Source organism: Eutrema salsugineum, unplaced genomic scaffold (assembly GCF_000478725.1).
Source record: "Eutrema salsugineum unplaced genomic scaffold, Eutsalg1_0 scaffold_13, whole genome shotgun sequence".
NCBI lineage: Eukaryota > Viridiplantae > Streptophyta > Magnoliopsida > Brassicales > Brassicaceae > Eutrema > Eutrema salsugineum.
The window spans coordinates 5,738,182-5,754,539 of record NW_006256885.1 but is presented as its reverse complement, the minus strand read 5'-3'; the positions used below and the strand labels follow the sequence as shown (position 1 = coordinate 5,754,539).

Genomic DNA, 16,358 nt, shown 5'->3' with positions numbered 1-16,358 from the left:
CAGGGAATTTTATCGTTTGCTTTTATTTTTGAACTTTGAAAATATACTGAAATCGTAACTAAGCTTGCCATTTCATATTTGTATTTCCAAATATTTATATTTTATTTGATTAAAACAGAAATTCAGAAATTCAGAATCCAGTTTAACTGGTTGGAGAGAGGTCCCAATGTCTCATCAGTATCCTATGATATGTTGGAAGCAATTCTATAGGTCCAGTTTTTCGAAACGACTAATTCAGTAATAGATTCTTTTTTTTTTTTTATGAGAAAATTATTTTTCTTTTTGGTTGTTTCGACTTGAACGTATTTAATTGATCAATAAAATGCAGCATGATCAATTAAATACGTTCAAGTTCTGTCGACAAAACCAAAAAGAAAAACAATTTTTCTCATACAAAAAAAGAAGAATTTATTACTGAATTAGTCGTTTCTAAAACTGAACTACATATAACTTCCAAAATATCATGGGATACTGATGGGACATTGGGACCTCTCTCCAACCAGAAAAACTGTTTTTCTTTTTGGTTTTGTCGACAGAATTATTCATGCATGCCGATTTCCTCTTACGAAAAACGTGGCGTTTTGACCGGCATAAGTTAGTTAGTACGAGAAAACAAAGATATTTAAATGGGACTTTTTGTTCCACATGATTGTATGGTTTTAAGGATTTTATATAGCATAAAACACATTACATTTGGGACAAGTTGTCCATACATGTTATAAGACCCCTACGTGCATTATTTATTGATAATTCGTTTTTTGGTCAAAATATCCGAATTTTATAAACACAAGTCTACATCCAATTTGATTTAAAAAAAAGACTTTGACGTTGCTAGATTAGTGCGGTTGCGGCTGTTCTTCCATTATAAATGAAATAGTTAGTCGTGGTGTTACCATTCCCTCTTTAGTAAGTTGATCAAACCAATGAGCAGTTATTAATTCCACTGAAACTCAAACATAATCTTATTTTTCCTAAAATAAAATACAATTTATTTTATCAACCATTGATATTGATTTGTTTTCTTTTTGCTGAAGGTCGGTAGTTTAGTTAACAGTAGCCCCAATAGCAATATAGCTCTCTCAACATGTTTTTTTTTTGGTCATCCTCTCTCAACATGTTTCCGGACAGATTCCAACAGTAGTCGAGTGGTTCCTTATAACTCGAGACTGAGAGTGAGATACAAATGTATTTGCAGTTGAACGAAAAAAAAAAACACAGAGATTTATTATGTATTTGCCAATCGTAACGTCACATATAGACCAAGACCAAATTCATAAAAAGTATTATGAAACGCTACGAAGTTATGGTTACACATTACCTTTTGTTTGTTTTTTTTTTTTGTACCTTTTCTTTGTTTGTACGAGTAAATTCGAATGAATTAATGGGAGTTTCGTGCTCCACATGTGAAAAGGCTTACGTACGTGGCATGAAACATGTACATTTTGGACAAAGCATATACACATATTGACATATTGTATAAGACCTTACATGGCACATGCATGCATTGCAACTAATATTCGTTTTCTGGTCAGAAAATATTTATTATAAACACATTTGCTAATTCGCGTATTACATTAATCTCACACTAGATTAAACGAATCCTCGTCAGCAAAGAGTATGTTCACATGTATTTAAAATTAGCTGATTCTGACCTTCACATTTTTAGTCTTTAATTACTGGAAATGCTACTCGTCATGTTTATCTGAACTAGCACTTTTTGTTTGTTTTTTTTATCGTCTGAAATTTTTTTGATTATATTAAAAGAATTCTTAGAAGAACAATTTTTCAACTAGACAACAAATACTAAAAATACTATCCGGTAGATGCAACAAACTCAAAAATAAAAGACACGTGTGTTTAAAGACATGGGTATTTGTTCTATTACGAATACATATATTAACCAATCACTTAAACTTTATGCACTCTCATATATATATTTCATGCTCCATTAAGTTCTTTGAATTAATTAAACTTCACGTTAGTTACAAATAATTACCGTAGACGACCACCAACACTCTTCTCCAACAATCTATAACAACCTAACGAAATCCAAAATCGGTAGTACTTGAATCTATAGATTTTCCTTAAAATAGGTAGGTAGATCAACTCCGTGAACTGACAATAGAGATACGGATTAATAATAATTTTGAAGTCCATAAATTTATTGGTTATGTACACAAAAATATGGCAATAACATAATCACATCCTTCGAAATTTTACCTTATTTACAGAGTTGCACATTTCAATTGTAAACCGAGCAAACTAACAGTCAACAATATAATAGAACATAATTTCAGAATCAATATTTTTATAGACTTGGGTTCAATGAGTTTAATGCAACGACTTAATTTGCAACTTTTACACTTGGCGTGTTTCATCTTTTTTTTTTTTAAATGTGCTACTTGATTTAAATATCTCTCTATAAATTGGAGTGCGTGAGGAACATCTTCCACACACCAGCATCTTCTAACAACTCTCCATTAATCTTATCACTAAATAAATAAGTACGATAAAAAATGGATTCAAGATTCATCGACACCATTCCTTCCTTGAGGTTCTTCTCTCCAATTCATCATTACAATACATTCATATATACTTAATCTTGCTTTGATTTAGTTATTTCAGAAATATATGTATATATATATATATATGTCATGCAACTGTACTAATATATGTATATCGGGATGCAGCTATAATGATGATATGAGTGATGATAAATATGCGTTTGTGAGAGCTCTACGTATGAGTGGTGGAGATGGAGCCAACAGTTACTCCGCCAATTCTCTTCTTCAGGTTCTTCATTATGATCATATTGTAAATTTAAAATATTAACAAACGAATTTAAATCTGCTATATAAGAATAACGTATTTATATTTGTTTAATTATATGAATCTAACAAAATCCAAATATCATTATATTATTAAGTATGAAATAGAATAGAAAAGCTATAAATTACGAATATAGATAGATATTTTTTCTTCTATTTCTTGTATTTTGTTTTTTACCTGTTTATTGTGGACGATTGATGAATCTTCCTTTGTTTTTATTAGAAATTAAATTAATTTCTCGAAATACTTGTTTTAACTAGTACATTTTGTCTTTTTTTTTGTTAGAGAAGAGTTTTATCAATGGCCAAACCAATATTGGTAAAGAATACAGAAGAAATGATGATAAACTTAGGCTTTCCTAAGTACATCAAAGTTGCTGAATTGGGTTGTTCTTCGGGACAAAATACATTTCTGGCTATATCTGAGATCATCAACACCGTCAATGTGTTGTGTCAACAATTGAACAAAAACCCACCAGAAGTTGACTGCTGTCTGAATGATCTCCCGGAAAACGATTTCAACACGACTTTCAAGTTTGTACCTTTCTTCAACGAGGAGCTCATGAGCACAAACAAAGCATCGTATTTCGTCTATGGAGCTCCAGGTTCTTTCTACTCAAGGCTCTTCTCTCGCAATAGCCTCCATTTTATACATTCCTCTTACGCTCTCCATTGGCTCTCTAAGGTATCTATATATTTTAAGTTATTGTTATAATATCTTTACTTATATGTAACGTTGGGTTATTTGGTATTAAAACGATGGAATTGTGTGCTTATATGATTAAAAAAGCTTCCCGAAAAGCTGGAGAATGAAAAAGGAAGTGTATACATCACAAGCTCAAGCCCTCAAAGTGTATACAAGGCTTACTTGAATCAGTTCCAAAAAGATTTCACGATGTTTCTAAGGTTGCGTTCTGAAGAAGTTGTCTCTAATGGACGTATGGTTCTCACCTTCGTCGGTAGAAACACACGTAATGATCCATTGTTTAGAGATTGTTGTCACTTTTGGACATTGCTATCAAAATCTCTCCGCGACCTAGTCTTCGAGGTATATCAAAATCAAGTTATTCATTTTTTAAAAAACAATTCAAATATGTCTCTTCGTAGTTTCAAAACATTTTAGAGCCTAATTAGGGTTGTGTATGAGCAAATAAAAAAGTTATTTGGAATTTTCGCCATAATTGCCACAAATAAGGTCAAATTCTTAAAAAGAAAATAGGAAAGAGTTACCTAGTTAATAAACTGATTCTTACCTTTTATCCTCCAAATTTCTAGGAGATATTTTCTAGCTACCATAAGGGATCAGAAGTTCCTAACCAAGAACTCATGATTTTTTATCGGCATCAATTTTATGTTGTATGCTTCTATTTCAATGCGAAACAATTCTTTTTTCAAAGTGACCAACATATTTATATTTGTTTTGATGATTACTCTAATAAAGACCATGAATAGTATTATTTTGCTGAAATTGAAACATGCTGTTCTTAATGATCGTCTAATCTTTATACAGGGTCTAGTAAGTGAATCAAAATTGGATGCATTCAACATGCCTTTTTATGATCCAAACGAACAAGAACTCAAGGAAGCGATCCGAAACGAGGGATCTTTTGAAATCAATGACTTGGAGACTCATGGATTCGATCTTGGTCATAGTAACTGCGACGATGGCGAAGAAGATGACGATGAAGCAGGATACAATGAAGCCAACGCTATAAGAGCGGTTACTGAACCAATGCTCGTTGCTCACTTTGGAGGAGACATCATTGATATCTTGTTTGATAAGTATGCATATCATGTGACTAAACATTCGAGCTGCAAAAACAAAACGAGTGTCACTCTTGTCGTTTCGTTGATTAAGAAATAATCAGCTTTTGTGGTGCAAAATGTTTGTATTTACCATTGTTTCCTTTTTCAGTTAATAAAGTCTAAGACTTAGCACTCGTGTAATGGTGTGATGACACTCTTGGGAAATAAATTGTGACTGTATGTTGTGTTTTAATTTATTTTTTAAGGTCATCTTGTTAATAAGTCCAAGCTGTAATGATATAAATGATAAAATTATAGTCAATTTGGTAAATACAAACACTTTCACCTTGGTCGGTAAAATTGACTAAATCATACATAAAAAAAATGTAGCACTCGACAATAGAACATAATTTCAGAATCAATATTCTCTAGACTTGGATTTTAATGTTATATAGGGCGATTTTTCGAACACGGGGTTTAATGCAACGACTTAATTTGCGACTTTTACACTTGGCGTGTTTCATCATGTTATAAATGTGCTTTTTGATTAAAATATATCTCTATAAATTGAAGTTTCTTTTTGGTAAAGAGTTTTTATTAATTCAAAATAAAGAAGTTATTATTTTTTCAATCAACCGGGGTCCGGTTAAGGGTCAATAACCGGAAACGAAAAGCTACAAAACAAGTCTAAACTAGAATTGACCGAAAACGAAACAATCTTCGGGAACCCGCCACATCACCACCGTCTAATCACTGCCGATTTGACCTAGGGAGAGGCTCACCAAAGACGAGAAGCTATAAATTGAAGTTCGCGAGGTGCATAAGTTTTATCCAATCAAATTCATATACTTACTGTATATTTGTTGTTTAATTTTGAATTACGTTTATATAAGTAAAATATATATTGAAATTATCAGTTAAACTAAATCTTATATATATATATATATATTATACTAATAAAAGTTGAAACTAAAGGCTTTTCAGGGTGTCCACATAGAATGTAAAAGAGAAATTTTATTGGTCCACGTCAACATTCAAAATTAAGAAAATTTCTAAATTTTAATATTATTGTTAAATAAGGAAATTAAAAATTTTATTGGTCCACATCATCATTCAAAATTAAGAAAATTTCTAAATTTTAATATTAATGTTAAATAAGAAATTAAAAAAGTTTACAAATTCTAATATTATTGTTGAATAAAGAAATTTTGTATAAATTTTGTATTGGTCCACCTCAACATTAAAAATAAAAAAGTTTCTAAATTCTATTATTGTTTAAAAAAATTATTAAAGATGAATAAATTATATATAAAATTTAAAATAATAAAATAAAATAAATAATTTTAAAATAGGAAAATTTAAATTTAAATTAGATGTTTCAATTATATAAATACTAAGAAAAATTAAAATATTAAAATTTATTTACATATGTATACACATATATTTAGAGACTCCTACATTAGCATCCAAATTTTTGTCACATAACTATAATAAATTTTAAGTTTTTTTTATGTGTGTACAACCATTTCAATTTAAAAAGGCAAAAAAATAGAGTTAAGTTTCACTAAAGAATGAATCATTACAATGTAAAATTAAAAACCAACTTTACTAAACTATATGTTTAACTATTAGCTAAATTAAAAAGAATATGATGAAAACAAAGCCACTACAATCTGCTTTAATATTGAAAAAGAGACCGTAAAATCTCTAAAGTTTTGCCACCAGATTTGAGAAAAATGATAAATTTCAAGTAATCCGAGAAACATGTCAAGTGATTGATACCCAAAATTTTTGAAAAACGAACTACTAAAAATAGAGAAAGAGGTTCTGCATTAAGGCAAAAAAGACTGAGGTATCCGAGAAAAATCTTTGGAATAACATGACATCTGACAAAGGTTTAGCAATACAACCTGAACCACAAAGGTAACAATTAGCTGAACCAAACAGTATCAGAATACATTCTGTAAGCCTCAAAATATGGAGGAGAAACCAAAATCACTTGCCGCAACGGGTCTCGTGTAGGATCTTCCAGCGTTAATATCTAAATATATTACAAATAAAACCTGAAGTTATATGCCTCTAAAAGTGTCCACATATGATTTAAAATTTCAATTCTATTGGTTCATGTCAATATTTAAAATTAAGAAAATTTTCAAATTTTAAAACTGTATTGTTAACAAAAAAATATTTATAGAAAAATAAAATCTGAAGCTATAAATGGCATCCTGAGGTCCACATCAACAATCAAAAATAAGGAAAGTTTACAAATTTTTAATATTATTGCTAAATAAATAAATTAAGAAAGTTTACAAATTCTAATTATTGCTGAATAAAAAAATTTATATAAATTTTTTATTGGTCCACCTCAACATTGAAATTTTTTTTTTTTCAAATTCCATTATTATTTTTAAAAATTATTAAAGATAAAGAAATTATATATAATTTTTTTTGTTAATAATAAAAAACTAAAATAAATAATATTAAAATAGAAAATTTTAAATTTAAATTTGATGTATACACACATATTTAGAGATTCTTACATTAGTATCCAAAATTTTGTCACATAACTATAATAATTTTTAAGTTTTTTTCTGTGTGTACAACTATTTCAAATTAAAAACAAAAAAACAAAAAACAAAAAAATAGAGTTAGGTTTCACAAAAAAATGAATCATTACAACGTAAAATAACCAACTTGGCTAAACTATAAGTTTAACTATTAGCTAAATTACAAAGAATATAATGAAACGAGATATAAAACAAAGCCATTACAAGCTGCTTTAGTATCGAAAAAGAGACCGAAAAATAAGCTTGACCACCGAATTTGAGAAGAATGATAAATTTCAAGCAATCCGAGAAACATGTCAAGTGATTGATACTCGACACTTTAAAAAAAAAGCATTGAAAATAGAGAAATAGGTTCCGTCATTAAGACGAAGGAGATTAAGGTATTTGAGGAAGATTTTTGAAATAACATGGCATCTGATACGGTTTTAACAACTTAACATTAAGCACAAAGGTAACAATTGGCTGAGCAAGAAGCATCCAAATACATTTGGTAAGCCTCAAAAACAAGGAGGCAAGACCAAAATCATGACACTTTTGAAAAACGAAGCACTGAAAATAGAGAAAGAAGTTCTGTCATTAAGCCGAAAATTGAGGTATCCGAGGAAGATTTTTGAAATAACATGGCATTTGATGGGGTTTTAACAACCTAACATTAACCAAAAGTGTAACAATTAGCTGACCAAGCAACATGCGAATCATTCGGTAAGCCTAAAACCATAATCACTTGCCTTGTGTGGGATCTTCCAGCTTTGATTTCTAAATCTATTATTAAAAAAAAATAAAAGCTATATGCCTCTAAGAATGTCCATATGATGTAAAAATTCAATTTGATTGGTCTACATCAATATTTAAAATTAGAAAAATTTTCAAAATTTAAAATTATATGGTTAACAAAAAATATGTTTATAGAAAAATAAATATAGAAACTATATGCCTCTAAAGACATCCACATAAGATTTAAAAGGTCAATTTTATTATGTACATCAATAACTAAATTTTTTTAAAAAAAGTAAATTATAAAATTACATTATTAATACAAAACAATATAGAAAAAATTGTTAATTAAAACTATTCTATTATGAATAAAAATTAAAGGTATGCTATTTTCAAGGCATCCACATCAGCATTTAAAAATTAAATTTTATTCGTATATATCAAAATTGTAAATTTAAAAAAATTTCCTAATTCTATTAAGAAAGTAAATTAAAGAATAAAAAATCTCTAATAATAAAAAACATGATATTTAAATCTTCATTATTTCTGTTTAAATTATAAATTTAATTTATTATCTATAAAACTATATATTACTTATACAAGTTTATGTCACTTGATTTTAAGGCTTTTCATGTAGAATTTTAAATAACTAATAATTATAATTTATATTAATTTTTTCACATATGCAAAACATATTTCCACATAATCTCATGTAATATATTATGAAAAAATGATCGAAAAAATTATATTTTGTATATTCGACTTGGAATTACAATAGATTAATGTAGAAGTTTTTAGTTTTGAGGAGATTTCAATTTGTTATTTCATTTTTCTAAATTTATATGTATTAAATTGTACCGGCTGCCTACTTAAATATAATTAAAAGAAGTAAAATTGAATCTGATGAAACTGAATATAATCATACAAAAATCATTGAAATAAATAAATATGATCTATTAGTTGAAAAAACAGATATAACAAGAATAAAAATGAACATGATGAAAAAATTCATTCTTATTAGAATCAATGACGTATAATCATTGAAAAAGTATTTAAACGTTTACACAACCAATTGATAAAAATATATTTAATTCACAAATTTTGTATGATTTTCTTTATTTTATATTCAAATATTATTTTGGTTTCAAATTTAAAGTTGTTATTAATGTCAAAGCAAATATTTTATTTATTAGCTTGTTTTTTAAATTAATATAACAAAATAAAAATTTGTATAGGTTAAACAAGAGAAGAAAAATGATTAAATTTTAAATTTTATTATTGTTTTTAAAAAATACATATATAATTGAAGGAAAGTGAAAATGATAAAAAAATTATCTTCATGATTTAAAGAAGTGAATGTATAATATTTTATCATCATGCCAATACTATGTTTAATAAGTACCATTTGACTAATTTATAAAAAAATTTAGTTGATTTGGGTGTATTAACTTATAAGTGTTTGATTAAATAATACGTTTTTGAAATATGACATATTGTATATAGATTTAAAACAAAACCGTTAAAACCTCAAAATTTACATAAAAATTATTATATTAACATTATAATATTTTTAATATATTATTAAATCACTAATATATAAAATTTATATCTTAATAAATACAATTGATTGCATATAATTTTTATTAACAAAATATCCACGCGTGGACGCAAAATCTAATGAATAGAGAAAATTTGCATGTATGTTGACTTCTTTAGTGTAATATTTTTTATTGTTTGTTGTGCTTTGTCTTTAACTAGTTTGTTTATTTTTCTTTAAACCAATTTTTTTTTTTTTGTCAAGAAAAATTTACCAAATTTATAAAACATTTTTTTTGTAGGATTAGACAATATATTCGTAATGTAGCATTTCTTGATATACAAGCAACCATTATCAAAAGCATATCCATCCCCACAAAATGACAAAACCAAAATTATCAAGAATATTCAAAAGTTGGATCAAAAACATCAAGAATTGAAATCAATTTTCATCGCCAAGCTTCGAACAGCTCAACTCTGTAATTCACACGTCCCACAATACTACTAGCATTCGACATTGTCGTCTTCTTCCTCTGCTCTTTCCAATCATTCTGTTTCTGTCCAAAACCTCCATCGTTACTATATTGACAGCTTTTAACCAGTGATGACTTTATGCCAATAAGTTCTCGAGATTCTTCTTCCTCTTCTTCTGCAGACTCTTCTTTGTCTTTCATTTCTGCCTCAAAGTTCTCTAAAGCTTCCTCCTTGTTAGCTTTCATGAGATGCAACAACTGTCTGCTTCTGCTCTGATCACCATTATGGTCCCGAGGGCCCGGATTTGAGGCCGGAATCAACCTATCTCGAGATTCTTTACGATCTTTAAGCGCCTTTACAATTAGTGTCTTAAGAAAGTTCATGACTTGCACAGCATACATTAGAGCTGTTAAGGGATCCAACATCTGCAATCAAAATTACACACTTGAGATTGATGTCATTTACGATAAACCACCACAACCTAAAACAATCTTTTAGAGATTCGTTCAGAGAACTAACCTGAGTCATGTTAGGTGCGAAAACCATTGCGATATTGCGAGCATTCATCTTGTTAAGATGCTCCATCTCCACAACATCAGCCATCAAATTGATAGCCCAATCTAACAAAGAAGCTTCCGTTGAAGGAAGAAGCCTTACAAGATCCACACACTCATCTTCACTTTCAGATTCCATTACTTGCTCTGGTGAGAGCGAATCCAGCACACCACTCGGTAGTTCCCTAAACCAAGCCTAAGGGGAAACCCCCAAATTCCAAAAGTTTAAAACGACAGGAAAAGAAAGAGACAATAAGACAGTAAGATCCCAAGAGAAGTATGGGTTTTACCTTAATGAGACTTGCCAAGCAATGGACATCGATGTTATCCGGTATAACACCTTTATTCAACTCCTCTCTTATGTACTCCTCTTGAGCATTCTCACCATTGATCCTGAAAATTCCTTCTACCTATACGGCAAAAAAATGAATACTTTGGTTACCAATTGTCACAAAACCAGATGCAATTTATTTTAAACAATAGAGATTCACACGCACCCGCAATCCGCCTCTACTGTACAAGTGACTCTGCATCATCAAGAGTATCGTAGGCACAATGTTCCCTCTAGTATCATAAGATAGCTGCATTGACTCAGTTGAGACTCCAAACACGGTTGCACTGCATTTACATTCACTTTATAAGACATTTCACCCAAACTCGTAGAAAATAAGAGAATATCATTCAAGAACATCAAACAAAAGTTTGGATCTTTACTGATTTCAGGGTTTATACTAACACAGGAATACACACAAGAAGTCCTCAAATCTATCTACCTCACTCAAGATCCTTGACAAGTCATCTACTTGATAGCGGAATTCACCCCAACTCGTAGAAACTAAGGGAATTGATTCAAGAACATCAAAATGTTCGGATCATTAATGTCAACAAATACACTAATTTCCAGGTAGAGACATCATGCTTCTATCAACAGAACGATTTCAACTATGGAAATTGCTGGACATGGAAGTAAACCACACACACAATTGGCTCTTGCATAATCCGATAATTGATGATATCGTTTCAAGATTTTGTTAGCCAAAACAACAGGAAGACCAATCATCATTATAAACCAAATTAAACAAACCTTGCACTAGGAGCTCGTCTTGGGACTTCAGGTTCAAACTCAACAGGCAAGCCAAGGAAGCCATGGAAACGATCAAAGGTGACATGTGCGACATGTCTAACATCTGTGGGCACACCAATCTCCATTGAACAAAGATCCTCTTCGCCAACACACCCACCAATCACAGACCTTCTGATCGCAGAAACAAGAATCTCCAACGCAGATGAAAGCTCGAATCTTTCGCTCTCTTGCTCGCTTCTCTCTTCTTCTCCTTCTTCCTCTTCCTCGCGAGAAACGTTAAAAAGAGAATGTGGGTCTCTGTTACGATCATTGCCGCCGCATGATGTAGAAGATGAGCTTGAAGGTGAAGGGAAATGACATGATTGGCTAGATTTTAGTACTTTCGCCATCTTCTCTCTCTCTCTAGTCAAGGATAATCCAAAAAAATCAAATCTTGGAGTGATGGGTACTCTCAAGGGAAAGAACAGTGATGGAGGTCAAAATCAAAGGCTATAAAGAACCAAATCTTTAATGTGAATTTTCAGGGAAAAGGAGAAAACCTATATAAAAAAAATGGATTAGTGATGCGTAATCAATGATTCTGTTGGGAAATAATGGGGAAGCTCAAAAGATTAAAACTTTTGGGTACTACGCGACGCGTAGAGTTGAATTGAAGAAATGGTTTTAGTTGGTGGGTTGTAATTATCACTTCAATCTTTCTTCTTCTTCGTATTCTACAAAGATGAGAGAGAGAGAGTGAGAGGAGAGAGATTGGTTCGATTGGTGGAGTTAGGTGAGAGAAGGTGAAGCGTTAACGAGGAAGATGAAGGTCGAGCTGTCTTTCAAGTATATTCTCTATATTCTTACTGTGACCTTTTAATTTTGTTGGTGTCTCTCTCACTCTTTATGAATAAAATCTTGCAATTTGTGTATTATCCTCCCGAATAAAAATAATATCAAGCAGAAGAAATAACTTTTGTTTCCAAGTGAATTATCAAATTTACTAAAAATATCTCAAATTCTGACTAATATGTTACTCATTTTGTCATTTCCTACCGGCTACTGGATAAATCTTCCATTAGAAATCAGTTTAGAGAAAAATCTACAATAATACCAGTCTCATTATGTACATATAAACAACCAATGCTCCTATTAGTAACACAAATCCGCAGATAACAAAAAATATTTTGTAATGTAATAACAGAATTTTGGTTAATATCTAAATTCTCAATCTGTGTGGATTACAGAAAAGTGAACATATTATCGTGATTCCACGAGCCTAAATCCATCACTAGTAAACCGTAGAATATTTGTATCATGCTAATATGATTGCTCTAAAGTTTAAACCACCCGGGTTCATCAATAAACTAAATTGGTTATTAATTTATCTTTGCTTCTTTTTACAAAAAAAAAAAAAACTAACGCTGGTTGGTTTTAATTTTTGTTTTTTTTTTTCTATTCAGTATTCAACTTGTTAATTGATATAAATGTGTAATCAGATTTGGAAGAAATCGAATACTCATGGTGAAGTTTCATGGAACAACTTGCAGCCAAAGGTGAATCTCTTCGTAACTTGCGATGGTCCACGAGAATAAAACATTTGTTACCGTTATATGGAAGCCATCTCTAAGTCTTTTACCTCTTCCCCATAACTATAAAGAAAAGTATAAAAGAAAAGAAAAAGGAAAGAATAGTGAAGTGAAAGTTCTTTTATGGATTAGTTGTAGATCCATGTGTTTAAAAATTATATAGATCAAAGTTTTGTTATATGAGTTGGAGATCCCCGAAAAGTTTTTTTGGGATTCAATGTTTAAGAAAATACATCAAATTGTAAATGACTTCCACAAAAAGTTAAGAATTTCTAGACAATAACACAAATACCTACTTTCTACCAGTAAAGTACATGGAGTCATAGTTTGTGGTAGATGTGAACTATAAGTTTTGCTGATTTTTTTTTTTAAAAACGAGACAATGAATCGAGCTTGGAATCAGACCACCATTAGCATCACCACGTGTGGTAACGACCCACGTGCCGAACATTCCGTTGTAAGTTACGTGTTGTTGTTGCTGTGTTTATTGGAGATGGTATCATTTCATTCTCATTTGCATTGCAACAATACTTCGTGGGTCACATGCTCCCTTGATTCCTTCCACTTTCACTTATACTTCTCTTTCATTATTTTTGGTCTTTCTTCTTATTCTTTTCCGGTGCTTCTTATTTGTAAAAACGGCTTTTATAAAACAGTGGAGCCTTTTTTGGACATCATAAAACAGAGGAGGAGCCACACGGCATCATTATGATCTTCTCGCTAGAGAAAAAGAGGAAAGAAAATAAAAGGAGATTAAGATAGTAATATAATAAAGCAAGAGCAACGACCGTTGGGGGGCTCAGTTACCCAAATTTCAGATCCCCACAACAAACAAGAGCCTTTTACTTTGTTTAGGATTTGGACCAACCAAAATTAGGCCTTTTTCCATGGCTGCTTTGATATTTCTCTTGAAAAGTTATAGCAATGTTTACAAAAGGAAACCATCAATTGTCGGACCAAAAGAACCACCAAATATGGATTACAGAATTCAAAACCTGGCAGAATTCAAAACTCGAGGACAGTAATTACAAAAAAAAAAAAAATAGTAATCAGATTGGCATAAAAACCATCTAACAAGTTCACAGGAATCTTCGGAACATAGGAGTAAAGGAGCCAAAGAAGAGGAAATTCATCAAAATTAAACTTCTTTTAAGATCGACACAGAGGGAAAACTAAGTCATGATACAAAAGTTGATTACAGATGGTGCAAAGTAATAAAGCTAAGATCTTCCAACTGGTTCAAGAGCTTCAACGGTAACAATACTGTTTCCTCTTATCACCTGCATCCAGGAATTGTGGAAGAATTAAACACAAAACAAATGATCAAATGGACTACACTACTCTAAAGAGGTTATTTGGTTTTGGAGAAGAGAAGAAGAGAAGAGATAGGAGAAACGTACCACCATCCCAATGTCAGTTTTCACATCACCATTCACTTCAACAGTGTTATCCACAACAAGATTCATGAACTGATCAAACCCACGGAGAGTTCCAACAACCATTCGATTGGCATTAAGCTTAACTACATTACGAAGACAACAAAAAAACAAGAAGAGAAACAATTACTTCTCTGAACCATTCCAAGCTACAAGAATAACATAATAAACAAAGGAAAGTAAATATATATATATATATATATATATATATATATATATATATATATATATATATGAAAACAGAACGGGAAGCAAAACCAAAGAATCCATAAACCATCTGCAACCTTGACTAAACAAATAACTAATTGTAACGAGACTGTGCCATGAAGTATGAATGATATACATTATTACCAGCTTTTATATTATATGGATATATATTCAAGCAACGAGTAAGTGTGCCAATAGTCGTTGAACCAAAAGAAACTATTGAAAACCACACACACATACACACACACACACATACACACACATACACACACACACACACACATACACACACATACACACACACACACACAACTTCAATTCCCACACAAGAATCATCACGCAATCCAATAAAAAAACTTCGATTCCGTAGAAGATATATGATTTGGGATGGCAAACATATCTCTCTTAAGCACCGCGATCGGTTCAAGAGTTGCAAGCAATTTGCAGCAAAGAGACTGATTAGGTGAAAGTGAAATGCTTTAAATAGGAAACGTGGAAGAAGAGATCGAACTTACTTTGAAGTTTCTTGTCCATGTACCTGCATCACATCAAGAAGAATAAAATCAGAAACACGAAGAAGATGTTGAACACTTGGATGAAACCAAAACATCCAGTGGTTGAATTGAAGAGAAGAATTGAAAATCAAAAGGAAACAAGTGGCGAAGAGAACTTACTTCTTGAGATCCGGGGGCTGACCTGATCGACTCATACTCGCAAAATCGGAGAAGACGGGAAGGGAAGATTAGGGTTTATTCTCAGCTCAGAACTCAGTCGATTCCACAGAGAATGGAAGCGAATCCGACGACGGTCTGGACATCTAGAGGTTGGAGACGGCGTCGTTTCATGGCCCAATGTTATTACTGGTTTGAGGCTTAAAAGGCCTTTCACTTGATAAAAAAAAGAGTTGGGGTGTTCCGAGAATCGAACTCGGGACCTCTCGCACCCGAAGCGAGAATCATACCACTAGACCAAACACCCTGAACGTACAAGTAAAATCTTAAAAATTATTTATCAGCTTTGCACCTTATTTCTTTTCTGCTAGCTGTCCATATCAATTAACTTAACATCATACGATATTTGTAACTATATGTGTCTGATTATCATACCTTTATAGAGTACACTCGGTTTCTAAAATCTCATATATATCTTTTGTTGAATTAAAATTTAATATTCAAAACCTTTGCAATAAGTAAATTAAAATTTATAATTAACATGCGGGGCTATGGTATCCGTTCTATTAAATTCAGTGAAATAACAAAAGAAAGAAAATTGGGCTGATATTGGAGCTAGAGAAATTGATATTGCTGTCACTTTTGGACATTGCTATCAAAATCTCTCCGCGACCTAGTCTTCCAGGTATATCAAATCAAGTTATTCACTTTCGTTAGACAATTCAAATGAACCTCTTCGTACTTTCAAAGCATTTTAGAGCCTGATTAGGATCGTGTATGACTAGAATATCAAAAGTTATTTGGGATCATATCGTCGCCATAATTGTCAAAATATATGAGCAAAATATTAAAAAGAAAATAAATAGTATAGAGTTACTTACATTTATCCTCCAAATTTCTTTGATATATTTTCTAGCTACCATTGTAACATTGTTATTAAGGTCTAAGGATCATAATTAAGTTCCTAACCAAG

The 16,358-nt window shown here is 31.1% G+C and overlaps 4 protein-coding genes and 1 non-coding gene across 6 annotated transcripts in view; 2 read left to right on the top strand and 3 right to left on the bottom strand.

Annotated features, from left to right (window-relative positions):
- Positions 1-2,466: 2,466 nt before the first annotated feature.
- Positions 2,467-4,692, top strand: LOC18023268 (salicylate/benzoate carboxyl methyltransferase). 2 transcript variants are annotated; one of them, XM_006407381.2, is made up of 5 exons: positions 2,467-2,554; positions 2,691-2,793; positions 3,115-3,513; positions 3,619-3,876; positions 4,339-4,692. In XM_006407381.2, exons 1-5 carry the CDS (start codon positions 2,517-2,519, stop codon positions 4,690-4,692), a joined length of 1,152 nt encoding a protein of 383 aa, XP_006407444.1. In that variant the 5' UTR covers positions 2,467-2,516. The 2 variants fall into 2 exon arrangements, with proteins under 2 accessions (XP_006407444.1, XP_024015571.1); XM_024159803.1 differs by lacking the exon at positions 2,467-2,554 and having other exon boundaries at positions 2,650-2,793.
- A 5,019-nt stretch (positions 4,693-9,711) lies between these two features.
- On the bottom strand, positions 9,712-12,293 carry LOC18023267 (rho GTPase-activating protein 4). The gene is made up of 5 exons (XM_006407380.2): positions 11,504-12,293; positions 10,917-11,037; positions 10,710-10,829; positions 10,385-10,615; positions 9,712-10,290 (listed from the first exon to the last, which is right to left on the bottom strand). Exons 1-5 carry the CDS (start codon positions 11,890-11,892, stop codon positions 9,841-9,843), a joined length of 1,311 nt encoding a protein of 436 aa, XP_006407443.1. The 5' UTR covers positions 11,893-12,293; the 3' UTR covers positions 9,712-9,840.
- A 1,756-nt stretch (positions 12,294-14,049) lies between these two features.
- On the bottom strand, positions 14,050-15,543 carry LOC18023266 (probable small nuclear ribonucleoprotein G). Its single transcript, XM_006407379.2, has 4 exons — positions 15,389-15,543; positions 15,230-15,252; positions 14,472-14,593; positions 14,050-14,351 (listed from the first exon to the last, which is right to left on the bottom strand). Exons 1-4 carry the CDS (start codon positions 15,421-15,423, stop codon positions 14,292-14,294), a joined length of 240 nt encoding a protein of 79 aa, XP_006407442.1. The 5' UTR covers positions 15,424-15,543; the 3' UTR covers positions 14,050-14,291.
- Positions 15,544-15,620: 77 nt separating this feature from the next.
- Positions 15,621-15,692, bottom strand: TRNAP-CGG. The gene has a single exon. It is a non-coding gene; the product is annotated as a tRNA-Pro (tRNA).
- A 327-nt stretch (positions 15,693-16,019) lies between these two features.
- LOC112088940 (salicylate/benzoate carboxyl methyltransferase-like) overlaps positions 16,020-16,358 on the top strand; it is a gene marked incomplete at its 5' end in the record, with an annotated part of 962 nt that continues 623 nt past the window's right edge. Inside the window, one exon of the mRNA XM_024159498.1 lies at positions 16,020-16,070. Within this exon, the coding sequence (XP_024015266.1) occupies positions 16,020-16,070 (51 nt within the window). The remainder of the gene's footprint in view (positions 16,071-16,358) is intronic.